Here is a 19,764-nt window from a genome sequence, read left to right as displayed (position 1 = left end):
ACCACCTGTCTGCATTTCTAAAGGCACCCCTCTTTTTAGAGGATTCGCGGCATGTCAAGCTCTAGTGAAGATTTTGAAAGATACTATTAGTACATCAATTGTTCGTAGTTTTTTTCAAAGTGTGCACACATGCAAGTGGATGGGGTTCACGATTAAAATAATCGTGGATCACACCTTTGTGAGACAGCTTTGAAAAAAGCTGTCAAACAAATGCTGTACAAATAAAAATTTTTCAAAGATATTTGTTGCATCGAATTAAATCATATGCTCCAATTTGATTAACTGTTCATCCTACTTTCTCTATGTTCTTGACAATCAATCTTTGTATCGATAGTCTTTTAGTGACGTTTGAGTCCTCTTCTCCGATTCATGTACGAGATATTATCACTACCACTTGAACAATTAGATATCCAATCTATAATCGTAATAACCCAATCGCAAGTGTGGGACTTTACCAACCGAGCCAAATAACCTTCATCATCCCATGAGGGGTAGATTTCTCATTGGTGGTTTATTATAAATGACGCTTCAAGCAGGTACCTAAACAGTCACTTGACATACAAACCTAAAATTTTATCAAATCAGGGACAGTCAATTATTTTTTCCAAAACCAAGACAAACATCTAAGAAATAGCAAAAGAAAAATTGTAATGACAATATTATTACGGTAGGGGGACCCTTAAATTGTATGATAAAAACATCATAATGTGAAGATTAATCCTCAGTCAAAGCTGTTTATTAATGCGTATATTGCAGATCCGAACTGTAAGAAGAAAAAGGAAAAAATACTGAAAGTGTTATCGAAGTTCCATTCGAACTTGAATTTACATGAAATGTCAATAGAAATCAGATAATATGCCAACTTCAGTGACTTGCAAGAGCCAGAGACCCCGACACCAGCTTCAGCCTCAATGGTTACACACTGCAGTTTCTCCTATTGCTTCCGACATCATATAAAGAATGTGCAACGTAACAATTTCATACGAGAAAAAAGTACAGTTGCACATAAATAGCAAGAATCAACTTATAATGCAAGTACTCATAATCTGAGCTGGTCGAGTCATTTGGTCAGACACTGCCAAATAGGTACCATAAGATCCACCAAGGATGATCGCTATCTGCGTTAGTAAGTAGGCATGATCCAGAATGATAATCATCCAAATCCTGTTAAACAAAATCACAACCTACGGAGGAGTTCAACCGAATGAGATGACGAATAAAAACATAAAAGCAACATATAGCCCTTGTTTGAGCCCCATTTTTCCATCAAAATACATTTTTCAACAGTGATTTGACACTATTTCAATCACACATTTTTCAATAAAATAATATTATACGCAAATCAAAAACTTTTTCTTATTTTTTAATCACACATTTACCATCAATACACTATTCAAAAATTCATTTTATCCTCCAAAATGGAGCTCAAACAATTGCATAAGTCGACAACTATAATTACTAGCAACAATTGAAAGGTCAAAAGTAAACAAAATTGAAAAGTGAGATGTAGCTTGCCAGAGCATTACTTCCAATGGTATCCTTACATGCCTTCTATTGTAAATATCAACTATTTGGGTCATACTCCTTAAATCGACTCTTAAAACCTTCTGCCATTTTTGTTTCTTCGTCTTTGCTGAGCTGAGAATTCCTCCAGTCAGCCTTATCAGCAATATTCAACAACCCAGCCATAACCTACAATTAGTGAAATGTAAATTTATTTTATTTTTCATTGGATTAAAATGAGGATAGACAGCTCAGTAAGAAAAAAATAAGGATATACAAGTTTCAAATTTCAACCAAAGAGAAAAAACACTTTCACTTGTATAACTTTAAACACAAAGAGATGCACAGATATTTGGAAAGGTAAAACACTATAATGTATAACTTTTTACTAATTAACACATGCATGGACAGATACAGATAAGCTAATTGAGAATGCCTCTCCAATGTGTTATTTGAAAGGCCAATATATTTATTTGCAGAGCAAAGAGAAAGCGCTGCTAATTAAAAAGTGAATCCCACTCCTTGTGATTGAGGAGAAAAAAAGGTAGGATTAGCAGAGTCTACAGCCTACAGCTAATCAAGTGATTTTGTTATTATTTCCCAGTAGATTGCTCATAAGTTTAAGAATTTAAAGTCAAATCCAGAATATATTTTATTTCATCAATCAAAGTTCATAAAAATAAGCAAGCTACTTTAAGTATCACCTAACTATTCTATTATTATTTCTCTTTTTTCTTTTGGAAGGGTGGGGATCAAAGGTCCCATTGGCCTGGAAAAGCTCCGCTCTTAGCACTCGAGCTAGGCCTTGACCTCCACCTAACTATTAAATAGCCTGACAAATAGTTTTGCACATCAGATACCTAGTTGGTTGTCGTCATAAAAGGTCAAAACATACATCCACTGTCATGAAGCTCAGACGCTTACAGGTGTCTAGACATCAAACATGTGAATTGTCAAAAGTTTACAAGCCGATGAGTAGACTCAACAATTAACAAAGTCGTCATTTATGAAAATGGTAAGCTAATATAAGAATTCTGTGGAACTATTCTGCAAATATTATAGTACTTTGGATATTACTTTCCTGATTCATAAAAGAAAAAAATAAAAATGTAAGTTCATTTTTGAGAAAGAATGTATTATAACTAACATGAACAAATTTGGCCATTGCATTAGTATTCGCCATTGCATTAGTAGATTGTAGTCGTAGCATCAGAGGCTAATGGTAAGGTATAGGGTGGTGTAAGTTGTGATTGGTAAAAACTGGGTTAAAGATAGAATATTTGATGGGACCAAGAAACTCTAAATCACTACTTGGGCAAGATCACCCATGAGGCCTTTTGTATCTCACATATGGTTTAAAAAGACTTTGAGGCTTATGCCTCGAATCCCACCTAAAGTAAGGCTATCATAAAAAGCCTAAAAATCAGCACCTAATATGCCATTTGTGAGGCTTGTGCCCAAAGCTTGAGCCTCAAGGCAACTAAGGTGTTAACTCGTATTCCTGGCATTTTTCGATGTCACACAATTTCTTTTCTGCCCGCTGGATTTCGCCTCACTCTCAGTGAAATGGATAACTCACATCTGGATAACAAACAGAATAAGCCGACGCGAGTTCGAAGTCCATACCGGGTGATTTCGAACATAAATACAGGGATGAGAGCTTGATCTCCAATCAGTCCCAACTTCCGAGTAAATTGCATAAAGGAAAGCAATCTTTTAAGTTATTTCTTGATAACCTAAAATGTTTAATGGGTCTTACATTTTCTTTTTCTACCCATGTGGAAGGAAAGTGGGAATGGGAATACACCATTGCAATTGGAGGTGACAAAGAATTAAAAGAAACTTATAATATGGATTATGATGATGTTATTGATTCCCTTAAAAAAAATATTAGTAATAATGTAAGAAATTTTAAATTGGCCAGAAACTTATAATACGGATTATGATGACGTTATTGATTCCCTCATGAAAATATTAGTAGTGACAATGTAAGAAATTTTTAAGTGGCCTCCACTTTTAAAGTTAGATTATAATTTTCTTACATGATTACTAATTTGAGAGAAATTATTACCTACTTTGCTTGCAAGCTATATTTTTAATTTTGTTAATTAATTTTCTTGTGGATGAAAGGGTTTATGGTATATTATGAGCATATTCTTGTATTTTTATGATTCTTTTAAATTCTTGTATAGTTCTATCTTGAGGCTTATGTATCACCTCAAAGTGATAAAACGACTCAATACCCAACTAAGCCTTCTTTAAATAATGATCTCACGAACATTTTTGGAAATACAATAAGCATTCAACTAATATAGCCTCTATAATGCATTAAATTTATACTTTGAAGAACCTTCGACTTCCTTTAAACACTAAACCATCCATTTGATTATCTTTCTGGAAAATAAAAGATCTCCACAATCATTACAGATTCCTGGAAGGGAAAACATACCTCCCGACCAAACTGAGCAGGAAATTTTTCATTCTCCTCAATACCATGAGACAAGATTGTACCCCCTGGAACTTCCACATAAAATAAACCGAAATTTCTGTCGAAATGCATCCGCAACATTTTCCTTCCTTCGGAATCTGCAACGAATAAAACTGTTAGAGAGAGCAAAGATAAATGAAGTTGTCTATGAGGATTCACAGTACAAAAAGACGAATTCTTTTAAAGGCGAGTTAAATATAGGTAGTATCCAATGAAGTAGATATGAGCAGTCCAATTGAGGTTCAGGACATTTTTAAGATTGAGCATTGCAGCGCTAGCAAGCTACTCTTATCCACTCTCAGTTGCACACTTGTTACTTTGTAAAAAAAAACAAAATGATGCCAGAAAAACCTATTAGGTGTACAATAAGTTTATAAGGCTTGTGATGATATACTCTACTTTTCTGAATGCACAGATGGAACTTGATTATGCATTGGAGTGCACCATCAACTCAGAAAAAAGGAGCAGAAAATTTAGCATCGAACCTTGCCTACTCATTTATGGAGGCACTGGCAAGTATACCATCTATTTAAGTCATTGCAACCATTCATAATAAATACTACGTAACAGCCACACAGCTACTATGGAACTGAATGGAGACTAAGAGCCAACAAAAACACCTTACAAGTATTTCTCGTCACAAAACTGTTCAGAAGTTTATACAGACATGCAGCAGGTTGAGAAAGCCTTACTTTTGATTGTCGAAAACTTGAAACCCAACTTTTTAGCAGCTAAACTAAAAATATCTTCAGCAGAAGATGCTCTAGACGATGGTATAGGAACAGCCTACAAGCAAAAAAAAATAGATAATGGAAATGTAAAAAGAGGTTAGTTTGATAAAGCCTGGAAAATAATAAAGTTTCCACAGAATCAATGTACAAATTCTTGAATGTAAAAGAAAAAATGTACTTATAACAATACACTAAATGTTAACTAATGGTAAGAGTAAAAAGCCTCAGATATCCATGTTCAGACCTATAGGATGTCTTCCTATGCAGCTGAAACAATAATTCCCAGTCATTTTACACAAGTACTATTAAGCACCAATGTTGTGAAGGGAAGAAATGATAAAGTAATGCTGCACCAAAGCCAGTAAAAACATTGTGTCTGATCCAGTTTTCTATAGAGGATAACAAACCAAAGACAACAAGCAACTTGATGCCACCATTAAGACTACCAATAAAAGGAAAGAGTATAATTTCTCTACCTGAAGATTGGCATGAGTTGCTTTTTTGGAGACCCACTCAAAGAAAACCACTTCCTTCCCTTGGCTCTTGAAATAAGCTTTAAGACTGCTTTGATATCTAGATAATTCCTTTTCACATTCTGATGGAAGAGAAAGTGTGTTTGGTGAATGTTCAACAGGTACTATTAGCATATGGTCTTGTACTAATGGTCCTTTAGCAAGTGCACAATAGTAGTGTTCTCCTATGGTAGTGATCAAATGAGACTCCACACTGGGGCTTGACAAACAAAACCAGCATTCTTTGGACCTGAAACAAAGTCACCAATATCGTAGTTGTTAATTTCTCCCATACAAATGGGAAAATCACCATGAAAGTAATAGAGCAAGCCAATACTAAAGTTACACAGGCGAACTTTTACACTCCATTGCAAATTGAAAAGGTTGGACCTATGGATTTCCACTCCATAATAGCAAATCCAACATTTCTTTGATAGTTTTGAATTATGATGGACCATAAATCCATATCCAAATCCATAAAGCATTATGCAAGTCTTCATGATGGATTGGTACCGTCGCCAAAAAATAAATAAATAAAATAAAATAAAAAAAGAAAAATTGCCAAATTTCCCATCCTTATGATAATTGAGCTAATTGGTCTATTATATTAACACTATGGTCTCAAATCCTTTGTTAAAATATTTTTTCCAATTAATGAATTTTAAAATCAGTAGATTAATTTATGAACTGCAACATCTCAAAATCAAAAGATTAGATTAAAGAAACTCAGTAAACTCTGACCGGTTAGAGCTTCCTGTCGCAGATCCAGATCTCCTACTAGGAAATCCTTCACCATCTTCCTGAAAACTGTGCTTAAAGTTGCAATCTGGGCCTCTTTCACATTGTCCTTTGTTTAAAAAGTCAAAACAGACACCCCTCAGTGACTGTTCTCTAGCATCTGCATCATGTCGAAAATGGCACTTCTCGCCTCTCGGACAAGACCCAGATGAAACATATTTAAAGCACAATTTATCACCATCACTATCTCCATGTTTTTGCCTTTTCCGTGAGACATCATACCGCCAATACTGAGAATCAGAATCATCAGGTCTCTTTGTTGCTCCATCGGTGGGGCTTGCTTTGTCCACAACTATATATGGAGACAAAGTAGCATTTTGTGGCTTCGTGCAAAGCTCAGAAGTGGACATTGTGGAAGCAGGCGTCGGAGATATAGCATGCATGAACTTCTGGAAGAAAGGAAGATACAAGTGTTATGAAATTATTCAATATAGTGTTGAAGAAGAATATTAAGCAACATTAAACATATTAAATACTTTCCTTGAGGTACGGAAGATTTAGAAAGCATGGGGAGATATATAAGAAACTATACAGTGCGTAAACAGCACAATATCACAGCTTAGAGAAGTTCAGAAAAGTAACATAAAAGAAAGAATGAAACCTGTTTATCTTTATTTCCCACTGGAGCAAGGCCAAAAAAACGAGTCACGTGTACAGCATCAACATTTATGTATGGTTCACGAGCATAAAAGACACCCATTGTTCCAGCAATATGGTACCTACCATAGAAGAAACCTTAAATTAGGATGCAGTTTATAGTCACATGTTCACTTAAGCAACTTGTCACAAGTTTTGGTATTATCCAAACAAAGTAGCGTCATACTCAAACATCTACATCTACAAAATAGAAAAGCCGACTGAATTCTTTCGTTCAAAAATTTTCCATCAAACTACACACAGTGCAACAAATCAACAGGCTCTCCAAGCATGTTGAAAATTCGTTCCAAAGTCAATCCACTGACCGGAACACTTAGAGGAACTCCTATGTTATACATATAGATGAACATCTAGCTTAATCTCCAAATATCTACGATTCGCTGGAAAATTATCTCCACTCCCTCTGACATAAGACCTAGAAGATATAGTACGCCTAAGCTAAATATTATTTTTTTGATAGGTAATCAAATATTTTATTAATCACGAATAATACACAGACAATGTAATATCAATTTATATAAGAAAGAAACAACATATAATAGGGTAGCTCGCCTATACGAGTCATAGCCGCAGCATTAAACCAAGTATACAATGTTAAATAAAATAATTTTTCAATATGCTCTGTTGGCTGTGTATAATTATCAAAACAATGCTTGTTTCTCTCCCTTCACACACACTAGACGATACATCCTGAAATAAAGTCGTAAACAAGCTTGTTATTCTTATTACAAAATTTTCTCCTCCATGCTTTTAATACATCCTCCATACGTTGTGAAAACACCTAATAAGTGTTAAGAAGCCAAAATATTGTACCACAGGGAACGATCACCGTCACAATGAAGAAACAAGTGGTTAATTGTCTCACTTTCCTCCTACACATATAACACCAATCCGTAACATAAGATCCCTTATTCGGAGGTTATTCACCATTAACACCTACCACCTCACAATTGTTCATAGTAAAAATGCCAGCCAAGGGGCAGTTTACATTGATATATCATCTTCTAGGGGAATGAGCTTTCCACATATCCCAATAAGGATCTAAAATAAGTACCAATTGAGAAAATACGATCCAGTACCAACCTCCACCTGCTACAATCACCCTCTCCTACTCTGATGTGCACCTCATACAAAGAGGTCAAAAGAGCGCATAATCTTAGTTTAATTAGAGCTAATTTAATCCTCGTGGGAACGATACTTGGACTCATAGTCCACTTTACTACTTGTTAGCGAACCGTACATTTGCGGTGGGTTTTAAAATTGAGAAGAAATAATTTTGCGAACATCTTCCAACTCCCAGTCCTGCAGACCCCTCCCAAAAATAACAATCCAACTGAGACTCCCATTACGTATATGTAAGACTTCATTCACCATAGCAGATGGCATCAAAGCAATACGATACGGAGAAAGAAACCCCACTCTTAACAGCTGATTTTTATACCAACAATCTTCCCAAAATCTGATAATATTACCATTTCCCACCACAAGCGTCATTCTATCCCGAAAGTCTCTCCACCCTCGTCGGATATACCTCCACAAATTCACCCCATAAGAACCAAAAACCTCGACTGAGCACCATCTCCCTCCATAACACCATACTTCCAACCCACTAACCTCCTCCCCACTCTTTCTACAATACTGTTCCAAATATGTATATTTCAAAGGCAAGCACACATACTATTCAGCTTAGGAGCCAGAAAACCAACCCCCCCGATGGAACTCCCCTCCTTAATAGCCAAATCCACCACCCAACTCCATAACCATCTAACCATCACCCAAACACCACCTACCCTGTCGACGCGGCGGCGTCAATAATGCGCCGTCAGCGCAAACCCCCAACCATTGGCCTTACGCCACATATACAACAACACATGGAGGCCGCGGCCCTAGGTGAAAACTCTAGAACTGCCGCTCGAACCGGTGATAACCGGAGGCATAAGTATCTGGGATCAAGCAAAGACCCTAGGTGACGGAGAAAATGGTGGAAGGAAAGGAAAAATAGGCAAACACACGAACCAAATATTATGTGTACTTGCCTTTGAATAAAAGCTGATTTGGACTTCTAAGAGGTAAATTTATACATCATTTATCTACCAATAAATTTGTACATTATCTAGATGGAAACCCATTTCTGACCTTCAGTTTATTTATGAGGATAAACTCAACTCAATGAAGCTAAACTTTGTACCATAGTTTCTTTATATGGCTCTTGTGGAAATCATATTATATCCATGCTAGTATAAATAAAGGGAATCGTGACATTTCCAAATTGAAGTGAGATCTTTCAGGGCTCTCTCAGACTCTTACAACTCAACGGGAAGGAAATGGTACAAAGATGCTAAACCTTATGGGGCAATCATACAATTCAATTTCAGAACAAACAATTTGAACTAGTTCAAATAATCACAGAGAATTCTAACTATTTGGTTTGCCACTGAATTTGTAATTTGGAGTGGCTTTGAAAATCAGAAGTACGAGTTTTAGACTTTTCGAAAGGTAATTAATTTGAAATTGATCATTGTTAACTTGTAATTTTATTCTTAGTTTAACACGCGTGTGGCTACCCCTGTGTTAATTACTATTTTCACCTCTTTGTATCTTGATGACTTCAGTATTTCTATGTTCACTTACATTTTTATCTAATACCCAATGTTTAAAAAGACTTAATTGGGTAATGAGTCATTTTATCTCCTTAAGACGAGACATAAGACTTGAGGCGCTTTGAGGTGTAAGCCTCAAGATAAAATAATTCAAAAAATATAAAAATACAAAAATATGCCCATAATATACCAAGAACCCTTTAAAAAAAAAATCCATAATAAAGCTAATTAACAAAATTAAAAGTCTTAACTTCCAATAGACATAAAATACATCAAGAAAATATAAGATAATAAGTATCTGAAGCCACTCCAAATTACAAATTCAGTAGCAAGTTACGAGGAGTTTTATGATTGCCTCATGTGAGGAGGATTCGAGACGTAAACCTCAAATAGTTTTTTAAACCATGATAATACCTTTTTCTAACTTTGTTCCTCCTTATTGACACTTAGAGTGTGTTTAATTGACATGGAAAATATCACCTAGAAAAAAAATATTTTCCATCTTTTGTGGAAAATAAAAACCACCTCTACCCAAGGAAAATGTTTTCCTTAAAAACAAGGAAAATTAGGGATATTTTCAAAAGTTGGAAAATGTTTTCCATGGAAAAAAATAGCAATCAAACATTTCAAGTAGGAATTTGGGTGAAAAACTGATATTTTCCGTGGAAAATAAATGTAATCAAACACACCCTTACAGTGTTTTTAGAGACTTATAATCTTGGATCTTGTTATGATGTTAACTGAACCAGGAACTCTTACCATAAAGATCAGTCCTTAAGTTTGGTTACACATTCATGTTAATATACTGGCCCTTTACTCAATATGAACTACTTCTTGATCATTTCATTCTTTTACCTGTAAAACTATTGTTTGTGATGTTTTTGTAAATGTTGTATTATACCTTATAATCTAGTTCACTATTTGATTATATGAATCCCAGTTGATAACAATTGACATAAGAGGGAATTTATATTTGATTTCTCCCATAAGCAGCATATCAATATAAAGATAGGAAATACAATGGTGTCAATGGCGAATGGTTTGTGAAAGTTATTAAAGCTCTTATCTATATGAATGTGGTCCAAATAATTTTTAGAAGACATGCAAAACCATTTCCTGAAGTCAAAGCTACTATACCAAATATTAACTGAACCAAACTTCCACCAAAATAATATTGAAATTCTCACTTACCGTGGCTTGATCTCTGCAACTAATTCTGATACTGTGGAATCACCACCAGACGAGTCTAATATTACTGAAGGAACATCAGATGCAGTAGCTCTATTTGTGATCCCACTGGGCCATTCATTAGTGAAATTCAGTGAAGGAAATGAACACACAGTAATGCATAACATATAGAGGAAATAATTGGAGGCCGAGTGGCAGGGGGAGAGAGATTCATGCAAATTATTAGAATATATTAAGGATATGTCAAAAAGATGTCCACCAGTCCTGGCTCCTCTGCTAATGCCCTCAATGAATCAACATCATCTTGACTGTATGTTCCAAATTGTTGAGCACTTGCAGATTGCCTACCAGATAAGTATGCCACAGACAAACCTAGAAACGAGTACGGCAAATCAGGTTTCATTGTCATTATGTCATCTTTTAATGCCCTTGGAATAAAACTACCGATAAGAAATAGCTAATTAAAAAAATACAGAGATATCAAATGAAAACTTTGGGCAATTGTGCACACTTCAACATAGACAGATATGTATGCATAGATATAGACACGTGAAATAATAAGAGAAGCACTAGTCTAAAGTTCATAACTGCAGAAAAACACCATGCAAATGATCTTTTATATTCCCTTGCAGCAGGTATATATTCTCAGAAATGACGCACTATTGAAAACTTGAAAATGAAGCGTGTTTCCTTAAATTTCAAAACTAAAGCACAAGTTTTTACTTCTTCACTTTTTTAGAAATAACCATATACTGCATCATGAGCAACCACCATTCTTCAAAGTTTCAAAGGAGAACTATAATATGATCGAATTATATGATTACTTCTCCATCCACATACCAATCGATTCTCTGCAATCTGCATATCCATCATTCTATTAGCAAAAGAGTGCAAATTCAGAAAACCATTCAACTCATCGAAGAAAATTCAAAGAGCCGCATTAAGTTCCATAATTTGTTTGTAACAATGAAATGGGAATTTCTTGGCTCCTCTTAACAACACGTATAATCACTAGATTAAACACTGCTTGAATCCTGTGCCCAAACACACAAACATTTGTCCATCTACTCTAAGTAGATGGCTAACTACCTAACTCTTAATTAGAAGTCCATACGTTTGACATGTTCCTGCCTCAATTCACCAAGGAATATTGTAAAGTTAAATCATAGTAACATCAGAAATGATGGCCATATGCTGTCCCTGCACATCTGCACATCCATCCAATAAGTTGCGTACACCAAAAAATTTTTGAAGCATAGACAAAATCCACAACCACGTCTCCTAACTACAGTAACATAATCTAAAAAGCAACCACAAGCTGCATAAAGGTTTCATCTTTTTTACCAGCCCAACAAAGTTTATAATAAGTAAAATTAGATACGTCATAAATAAATTCCAGGGTCTACAAGTAGTTATTCACCATGAAGAGTGAACTTTCCACTTCCTCTCAACCAGTACAAATTTTCACATACTTTTAGGCCATCCATCTTGAACCCCTGGTTCATGGGATCCTTCGAAGCAGCCGACAAAGTCTTCGGTGCCCCAACCCCATAGTCTCCAATAAAGTAAGTCGGAATAGGAATCTTGGACCGGTCCTCAATGTACTCGTTGAACTCCTCGAGCTGGTCCGGAAAGTCAGGGAAGAACTGTCCCACGCATAGCAGTGCATCGAACGGACCCGCCGATTTGTTCACCTGATAATTTAGAGTTGCATAAAATCGTGAGTAGCTGAGAAAACTATAAACCCTAGGATGCAAATTCATGTACATAAGTGTGTATGAGTGTTTATTACCGACGAGACGCGCTTGAAGAGCTGGTTGAGGCGGCCAAAAACATCACCGCAGAAGAGGATTTTGGGAGGTGCCATTGAACAGAACGTGTGTATCAGTGTAAGTGGGAGTTGGGGGCGGAGAGAGAGAAGCGGGAGAGTGATGGCTGTTAGGGAATCGGGAGAGAGCCCAGAAAGAAACCGAGAGGCCAAGAAGGCTGAATCAGAATATAATTTTTTGGGACAATTGCAGTGCCGGTCCCAAACCTTTCATATTGCTGCAGATTACACCCATACCTTTAATTTTTGCGGCTTCAGTCCCAAACCTTTATATGTAATTGCAGTGGCAGTCCATTTCACACATTCTGTTCAAATTGCTATCAGTCAACAGGAAAATCTGAATTTTGACCCAAACGAGACACTTAGCCCCTATTTGTTTTCAAGATTATGTTATATGTACAAATTTTTTTTTACAAACTTCTTTACTCGCTACTCACAATGGACTGGAGATTACAAGCAGATATTTTTTAAATTCACGTTGGGTCCGCTAATTTTGTGAGAGTGAGTACATTATTTTGTCAACAAGATTTTGTACAAATATCTTTATCCTTGTTTCCAATTGTTTGAAGACAAAAATGCATTTTTGGACCATTTTTCTGCTAGCACATGAGACCTACGTGAAAGAAAAAGTAAAAAATCACGGCTTACAATGTTGTAATGGTCCGAAAATGCATTGAAATTGGGCAAAAAATTAGAAAAAAACGAGGGCTTACTTGATGAGCAAAATTGTCAAAACCAAATATTCAGCTACCAAACAAACTTGTCAGAGTGAAGATGTTGAACAGAAATAAGCTGGAGATTTCAATGAAGGTGTGTGTTGGGAGGTTTTGGCCATCATTGTTTCTCGTAGCTTGCGCTGGAGCTTTGATCGAAATATTTGCTAAGTCTGGTCCGAACCCAACAAGTCAATGTCACGATTGAGTTAAAGCACAATCATCCTCGACCCTTACAAGCAATTTTTTCTCATTATCTTTTTGGCTTAGCCACACCGGTCAAGCATTTTCATTGCTACATTCCAATTGAATCTCTTTCAGTTAAACCAACATCGTGAGGTGACAGGATAATTTAGGCATAATTGATGAATCTCAAGCATAGAGATATTATCAATTTATACATATTTTATAACACATAATTCAGTTCGTCAATATTTACAAATCAGTCTGCAACATATACCTAATTCAGTCTGTCAAAAACATAAAACAGACAGAGAAAAACAGACAGCATTGCATATAAATATTGCTAGGCTCGATATATACTTAATATACGCACAAGACAAGTATGAAAATATAGAGAAGCACAGAGAGAGCAATTTGAAGGTTTCATAGCCGGTTGTGTCCTTGATGAAATTCAGAATTGCTGATGCTAGTTTGCCCAGGTGAGAAGTGTATCCATGATTAGCTCTTCTTATAATCTGTAATCTGGGATTTGCTATGACTTTGTCAAACTCCATTGCATCCTCGATATCACCAATTTATCACTGGACCCATGGACTGTCAACACCCTGGACGTAATTTTTCACCAATCAAAACACTATATAATGGGGATATACAAATGTTATACAGTAAGTTATATTATTCTGAATGCTTACAAGTTGATTGAACCATACAGCAGACATAATTAAATTCGATGAAAAATTGTATAAGCTAACAATTTATATGGCACTAGAGCTCATGAACAATATTACCCGGGAACTTTGAGTTATCAAATGCATAAGCTGGCAGCTCTGTTACAAGAAAAACAAGAAGCTAAATGCAGAATCTAAATCTGGAACATAACACCCAATAGAGGAAGCATTTTTGAAGCATGCCGGGCAAAGAATGATATAGTTTTAAAGCTAAATGAAGACCCTTCGTTTATTCCTAATTTTAAAGATAGTAATCCAATTTGATGACCTCAGGAAAGTCAAAGACAAAGAAATGCTTCATCTGACCATCATTCCAGCAACAAGTACTGCTGCCGGGCTTTTTCTTGACTCCTCCTATTAGTTAATATGAATAAAACATTGGAACTGAAGTTGTATGCCTTCCCAATTAATAAAAGGGCATTGGTCCACAACTTAATTTACAATAGTTCTGTATTTCCAGCNTTGGAACTGAAGTTGTATGCCTTCCCAATTAATAAAAGGGCATTGGTCCACAACTTAATTTACAATAGTTCTGTATTTCCAGCACCAAGATCATGGATAGAGGAACAGCTTTAACAGACCTCATTCACATTAAAAAGTTTAGCTACTTTTTTGGTTAATCAATGAATCTGTTCTCGCTATATATTATAAACAACAATAATATGCAATAGTAAATTAAAAGTTATCTAACAGAAAGGAAACTCGAAATTAGCCACTTATACGTGAAGTAGCCATAAAAGACCTGCATTTTGCATCAACGGAAAGGCAAGCTTCATGCATGTTATATATTAAGTCGACCCATCAAACTCTCCTTGGTGACTAGACGAGTCTCTCCTACAAAAAGAAGACACACGATTAACTTACAACATAATAGGAGGCTATGTAGTAATGGAATATTAGAAGATACATTATTATATATAATTTCAAATTTTGATGTTTAATTTAGGAAATATAATTAGCGATTGTTTTTATAGCATATTTCTATTTCAATTATGACTAGTTAAAACCCTATAAGAAGGGGGCTTGTGCGATGTAATTGAAACAACTTGTGATAATGAAATAAAATGATATTCTCTCCCTCTTCTTATCTCTTTTCCACCCTCCTCTCTCTTCTTCTCTTCTATTTCCCATTCTATCACAATTATCCTATAGTATCATACATCAATTTGGTAAAAAGTTATTGTTCATCCTGTTTACGCTCGAAAATTTACTTTTAGCTCTTCTTCATCAGTCAAAAAAAGGAAAATAACATTGCTGCTATCCAAAACCACATAACAAACTGAACAACACGGCCATTCATATTTGTCAGACAGATACAACGCTTATACAATGATTATGGGTCAAATCTTTATATTCCTAATTAGTTTACACTGTATTAGTTATTACCATATTTAGGTAGAAAATTTTATTTTCAATTACCTGTAAATTAGCCGTGTACTTGGTCATTCATCGTCTATATATTGAAATGAAATCCCTCCATGAAGGGCAATGGGAACCGTTTGGACATGGTATCAAAGCCCTCATAGATTTTTTCTTCAAGTACTATCTTGTTTCTGCCTCCGTTGAGAAATATTTTGGCTTTGGGCTGTCAGAATATTCATCAGAGTTTCTGTCGGCAAATTTTGGAAAATACCGTGCAGTCAGTAGTCGGCGGTGGTTTTTGGGTTATCGGAGCTTCCTGTGGCTCATTTTCCGGTCTATTTTTGGTGTGATGAGCGTGGACTCGGTGCCTTCTTGGTATGGTATCACCTGTCGGAAGCCATTACTTTTGCGCATTATCTGGAATCTTATGATTTTCAGTTGGAAATCTGTTTTTGGCATTGGTCGACAGATTTTGTTCGCCTTTGTTGATCGGAGCATCTTTGCAGACGGATTTATTTGAGCAAGTATCATGTGTTTGGACTATACATTTTATTTTGTTATTGTTGGACTCTGTTGGGCTGTTGGGGCAAATTTCTTTGGGCTTAGGATATGTTTATTGGACTGGAATCACATAAATTTGGATTGGGCTTGCTGATTTATTGAATTTAACTGGATAAATATTTTGTTTTGCTTAATCATGTCGGAAGAAAACTCTATTATTCGTCTCAATGGAAAAAAAATACTCGAGTTGGGAATTTCAATTTCGATTGTTTGTGAAAGGAAAAGAATTATGGGGTCATTTAGATAGGTCTTCCACATATGGTCAATAATCTCCGATCCTTTACTACTGCTAAAGAAAAGTGGGATTATCTCAAACGTGTCTACTATCAAAACAATAGTGCGAGGAAGTTTCAATTAGAGTCAGAAATTGCGGACTATGAATAGGGTAATCTTTCTATTGACCAATTCTAGGCTGGGTTTTTTAACTTATGGATTGAATATTTTGGGATAGTTCATTCCAAAGTTTCCAAGGAAGCATTAGTAGCACTACAAGCTGTCCACACCGAGAGTAAAAGAGTTCAATTTCTGATGAAGCTGAGACTAGAATTTGAAACTGTGGGGGCTAGTTTACTGAACCGTAACCCTGTTCCATCTTTGAATGTATGCTCAGGAGAATTATTAAGCGAAGAACATCGTCTTGCAATACAACTTGGTATAACTCAAGAGACAATGACCATTAAGATGGTTAAGGTAGCGTATGTTGCTCGAGGGAAAGGAAATCCAAGACACAGACACAGTTAAGCTACAGTGCAAGGAGTTTGGGCATATAGCAAAGAATTGCCGTAAAAATTTTGCAGTTACTACAAAAAGGAAGGGCATATCATTAAAGACTGTCGAGTGTGGCCTCAGAATAGACAAAACAGGCCTTTTTACACAGTTGTCCAGCCTAAATCAACTGCGACATCTCCAACTGGTTCTTCCTCTACTCTTACACCTGAGATGGTCCAACAAATGTTTTTTTTTTTTGCTTTCACTGCTCTTGGTCTTCAAGGTAAGAAAAATTTACTTACCTCTCATTGGTTGGTTGATTTCCCTGCCTCAAATCATATGATAGGTAACATAGAAGCACTTTACGATTTTCGTAAGTATAAATGTGACCAACATATTCAAATAGCTAATGGGAAAACCCTTCCTATCACNAACATAGAAGCACTTTACGATTTTCGTAAGTATAAATGTGACCAACATATTCAAATAGCTAATGGGAAAACCCTTCCTATCACCGTAGTTGGAAATTTGTGACATTCTTTCACCAATATATTTGTGTCACCAGAATTATCTACAAATTTAATTTTTGTTGGACAATTGGTAGACAATAACTATGAAATTTGTTTTATTTATTCTAGTTGTTGTGTGCAGGATCAAGCATCAGGAAAGTGATCATGAAGGGACCTAAAGTGGGATGTTTATTTCATCTTCAATTTTTTTGTTTCTAATTCATTTGCTTGTATTGCCATTGCTACTAATAGTAATGTTTGGCATAAGAAATTGGGTCATCTCAATCCTAATGTTTTGAATCATCTCATAAAACATGGTTATTTAGGTAATAAAGATTTCTTTACTCACGTGTCTTTTAATTGTAGTGCTTGTAAACTCAGTAAAAGCAAAACTTTACCTTTTCCTTCACATGGTAGTTGGGCTTCCACTTGTTTTGAGAGTATTCACATTGACATATGGGGTGTGAGACTTGTACTCTCTCATGCTCAATATAGGTATTTTGTAACATTCATTAATGATTATAGTCGTTTCAATTGGGTATATTTTCTTCGCTCTAAATCCGAGATGTTCTCCAACTTTAAGAATTTTGTGCCCTTTTTGAGAACCAATTTTCTGCGAGTATTAAGCTACTATGATCTGACTCGGGAGATACACGTCCAACGAATTTCAGGCATACCTCAAAGAAAAGGGATCATCTCTCAACATTCTTGTCCTTACACTCCCCAACAAAAGGGGTTGGTGAGCGTAAAAATCGTCATTTGTTGGATGTTGTTCGTACTTTGTTGATTGAATCTTTTATGCCCTCTAAATTTTGGGTAGAAGCTTTATCTACAACTATTTATTTGATTAATCATCTTCTCTCTCAAAATTTACAATTTGATTCCCTATATTCTCGTTTGTTTGGTATTGCACCCGAGTATAATTCCCTTCATGTATTTGGCTATGTTTGTTTTGTCCTTATACCTTCTACTGAGCATCACAAACTTATTGCTCAGGCAGCTTGGTGTGCATTCATTGGGTATATTAATACACATAAAGGATTTTTATGTTATGATGCGATTGCTAACAAACTTCGTATCTCCTGAAATGTGGTTTTTTTTTTTTTAAATTGACATTTCTTTCAATCTCATATTATTTTTGATTCTATACCTATTCAGCTTCCTGAGTTTGATGATATGTCTTCTAATATTGAGCCCTTTAAGCCCAAATTTGTGTACCAGAGACGTCCTCCATCGTCTCCACTGTCCCATTCTGACACGAAATCGATGCTTGATCCCATCAACGTTGAACCTCGATGATCTTGTTGGATTTCAAGTCTTCCAGATAGGTATGGGTTCTCACATATTGCTCATCAAGCTATACTTGATACTACTTCCATGCCTAAATCTTACTCTCAGGAATCTACACATGCATGTTGGCGACAAGCTATACAGGAAGAACTTCAGGCTCTTCAGGATAATTATACACAGGACATTGTTCCTTGCTGATGGGGTCAAGCCCATTGGATGCAAATGGGTATATACTATCAAACTTCAACCTAATGATACTATAGAGAGGTATAAAGCCTGTTTGGTAGCTCTTGGGAATTGTCAAGAATATGGTCTTGATTATAAGGAGACATTTGTGTCTGAAGCAAAGATGACTATTGTGGCAATAGCAGCTTTTAAAGGATGGCGTCTTAAACAAAGGGATGTGAAGAATGCATTCTTACATGGGGATTTGATGGAAAAAATATATATGAGTCCTCCTCCTGGTATGTTCTCTCATTCTTCCACTGAAGTGTGTCAATTGAAGCGGTCTTTTTATGGATTGAAGCAAGCCCCGTGTAAATGGTTTGAGAAGTTTTGTAACACTCTGCTTGATTTTCATTTTTTCAAAGCCAGTATGATTCTTCTCTATTTCTTAAGAGAACTGACACTGGCCTTGTTGTACTGTTAGTATATGTAGATGATATTGTCATCACAGGGTCCGACACTCAGTTAATGAAGCAACTCCAGGAGCATCTCAACACTACATTTTATATGAAGGATCTTGGTTCTCTTCGGTATTTTCTTGGTCTTGAGGTGCATTCTTGCCCAAATGATCTCCTTCTGCATCAACACAAGTATACCCAAGAGAATCTTACCTTAGCTAGTCTTCAATCTGGGCATTCTATACATACACCTTTGGAGGTCAATGTAAAGCTAAGTTCGGATGACGACCCATTACTATATCGATGGTTTGTAGGAAGTTTAAACTATTTGACGATTAATCGTCCTGATATTTCTTTTACTGTACAGCAAGTCAGTTTGTGTAAGTTCCTCGTCAACCTCACTTAGCTACCGTGCGACAAATTCTTCGTTACCTCAAAAGTACATTTGGTTGAGGGTTCTACTAGAAGTTCCTTATAGTTAATAGGTTATAGTGATGCTGATTGGACTGGTTGTTTAAAGACACGTTGCTCAGTTTCCAGTTGGTGCATGTTTCTTGGTGATGCCCTCATTTTGTGGAAAAGTAAGAAACAAGATCGTGTCTCAAAATTCTCTACTGAATCTGAATATCGTGCTTTCTCTTTAGCATGTTCAAAGATCATATGGCTTCGGGGGTTGTCAGGTGAACTTGATATCCCACGAATTACTCCTACTCCACTTCATGCTGATAACACTAGTACTATCCAGATTGCTACCAATCCAGTATTTCATGAGCGCACAAAGC

General features: G+C 36.0%; 1 protein-coding gene across 3 annotated transcripts; it reads right to left on the bottom strand.

Annotated features, from left to right (window-relative positions):
* Positions 1 to 684: 684 nt before the first annotated feature.
* Positions 685 to 12,452, bottom strand: LOC111366360 (zinc finger CCCH domain-containing protein 64). Of its 3 annotated transcripts, none has more exons than XM_022987122.1 (11): positions 12,270 to 12,452; positions 11,898 to 12,171; positions 10,720 to 10,849; positions 10,481 to 10,600; positions 6,634 to 6,751; positions 5,976 to 6,421; positions 5,199 to 5,484; positions 4,684 to 4,777; positions 3,953 to 4,089; positions 1,516 to 1,692; positions 685 to 1,184 (listed from the first exon to the last, which is right to left on the bottom strand). In XM_022987122.1, exons 1-10 carry the CDS (start codon positions 12,342 to 12,344, stop codon positions 1,564 to 1,566), a joined length of 1,809 nt encoding a protein of 602 aa, XP_022842890.1. In that variant the 5' UTR covers positions 12,345 to 12,452; the 3' UTR covers positions 685 to 1,184; positions 1,516 to 1,563. The 3 variants fall into 3 exon arrangements, with proteins under 3 accessions (XP_022842890.1, XP_022842891.1, XP_022842889.1); XM_022987123.1 differs by having other exon boundaries at positions 1,545 to 1,692; XM_022987121.1 differs by lacking the exon at positions 685 to 1,184 and having other exon boundaries at positions 1,382 to 1,692.
* Positions 12,453 to 19,764: the final 7,312 nt, after the last annotated feature.

The sequence above is a fragment of the Olea europaea genome, chromosome 17, assembly GCF_002742605.1.
Source record: "Olea europaea var. sylvestris chromosome 17, O_europaea_v1, whole genome shotgun sequence".
Lineage (NCBI taxonomy): Eukaryota > Viridiplantae > Streptophyta > Magnoliopsida > Lamiales > Oleaceae > Olea > Olea europaea.
This window is presented reverse-complemented; position numbering and strand designations above follow the sequence as displayed.

Coding starts and splice junctions, on each gene's coding strand:
- LOC111366360 (XM_022987122.1), bottom strand. CDS start 12,344: ATGGCACCTCCCAAAATCCTCTTCTGCGGTGATGTTTTTGGCCGCCTC. Junction 6,422..6,633: donor TGGGAAATAAAGATAAACAG/GTTTCATTCTTT, acceptor CCTTTCTTCCAG/AAGTTCATGCATGCTATATC. Junction 5,485..5,975: donor GCGACAGGAAGCTCTAACCG/GTCAGAGTTTAC, acceptor ACTTTGTTTCAG/GTCCAAAGAATGCTGGTTTT.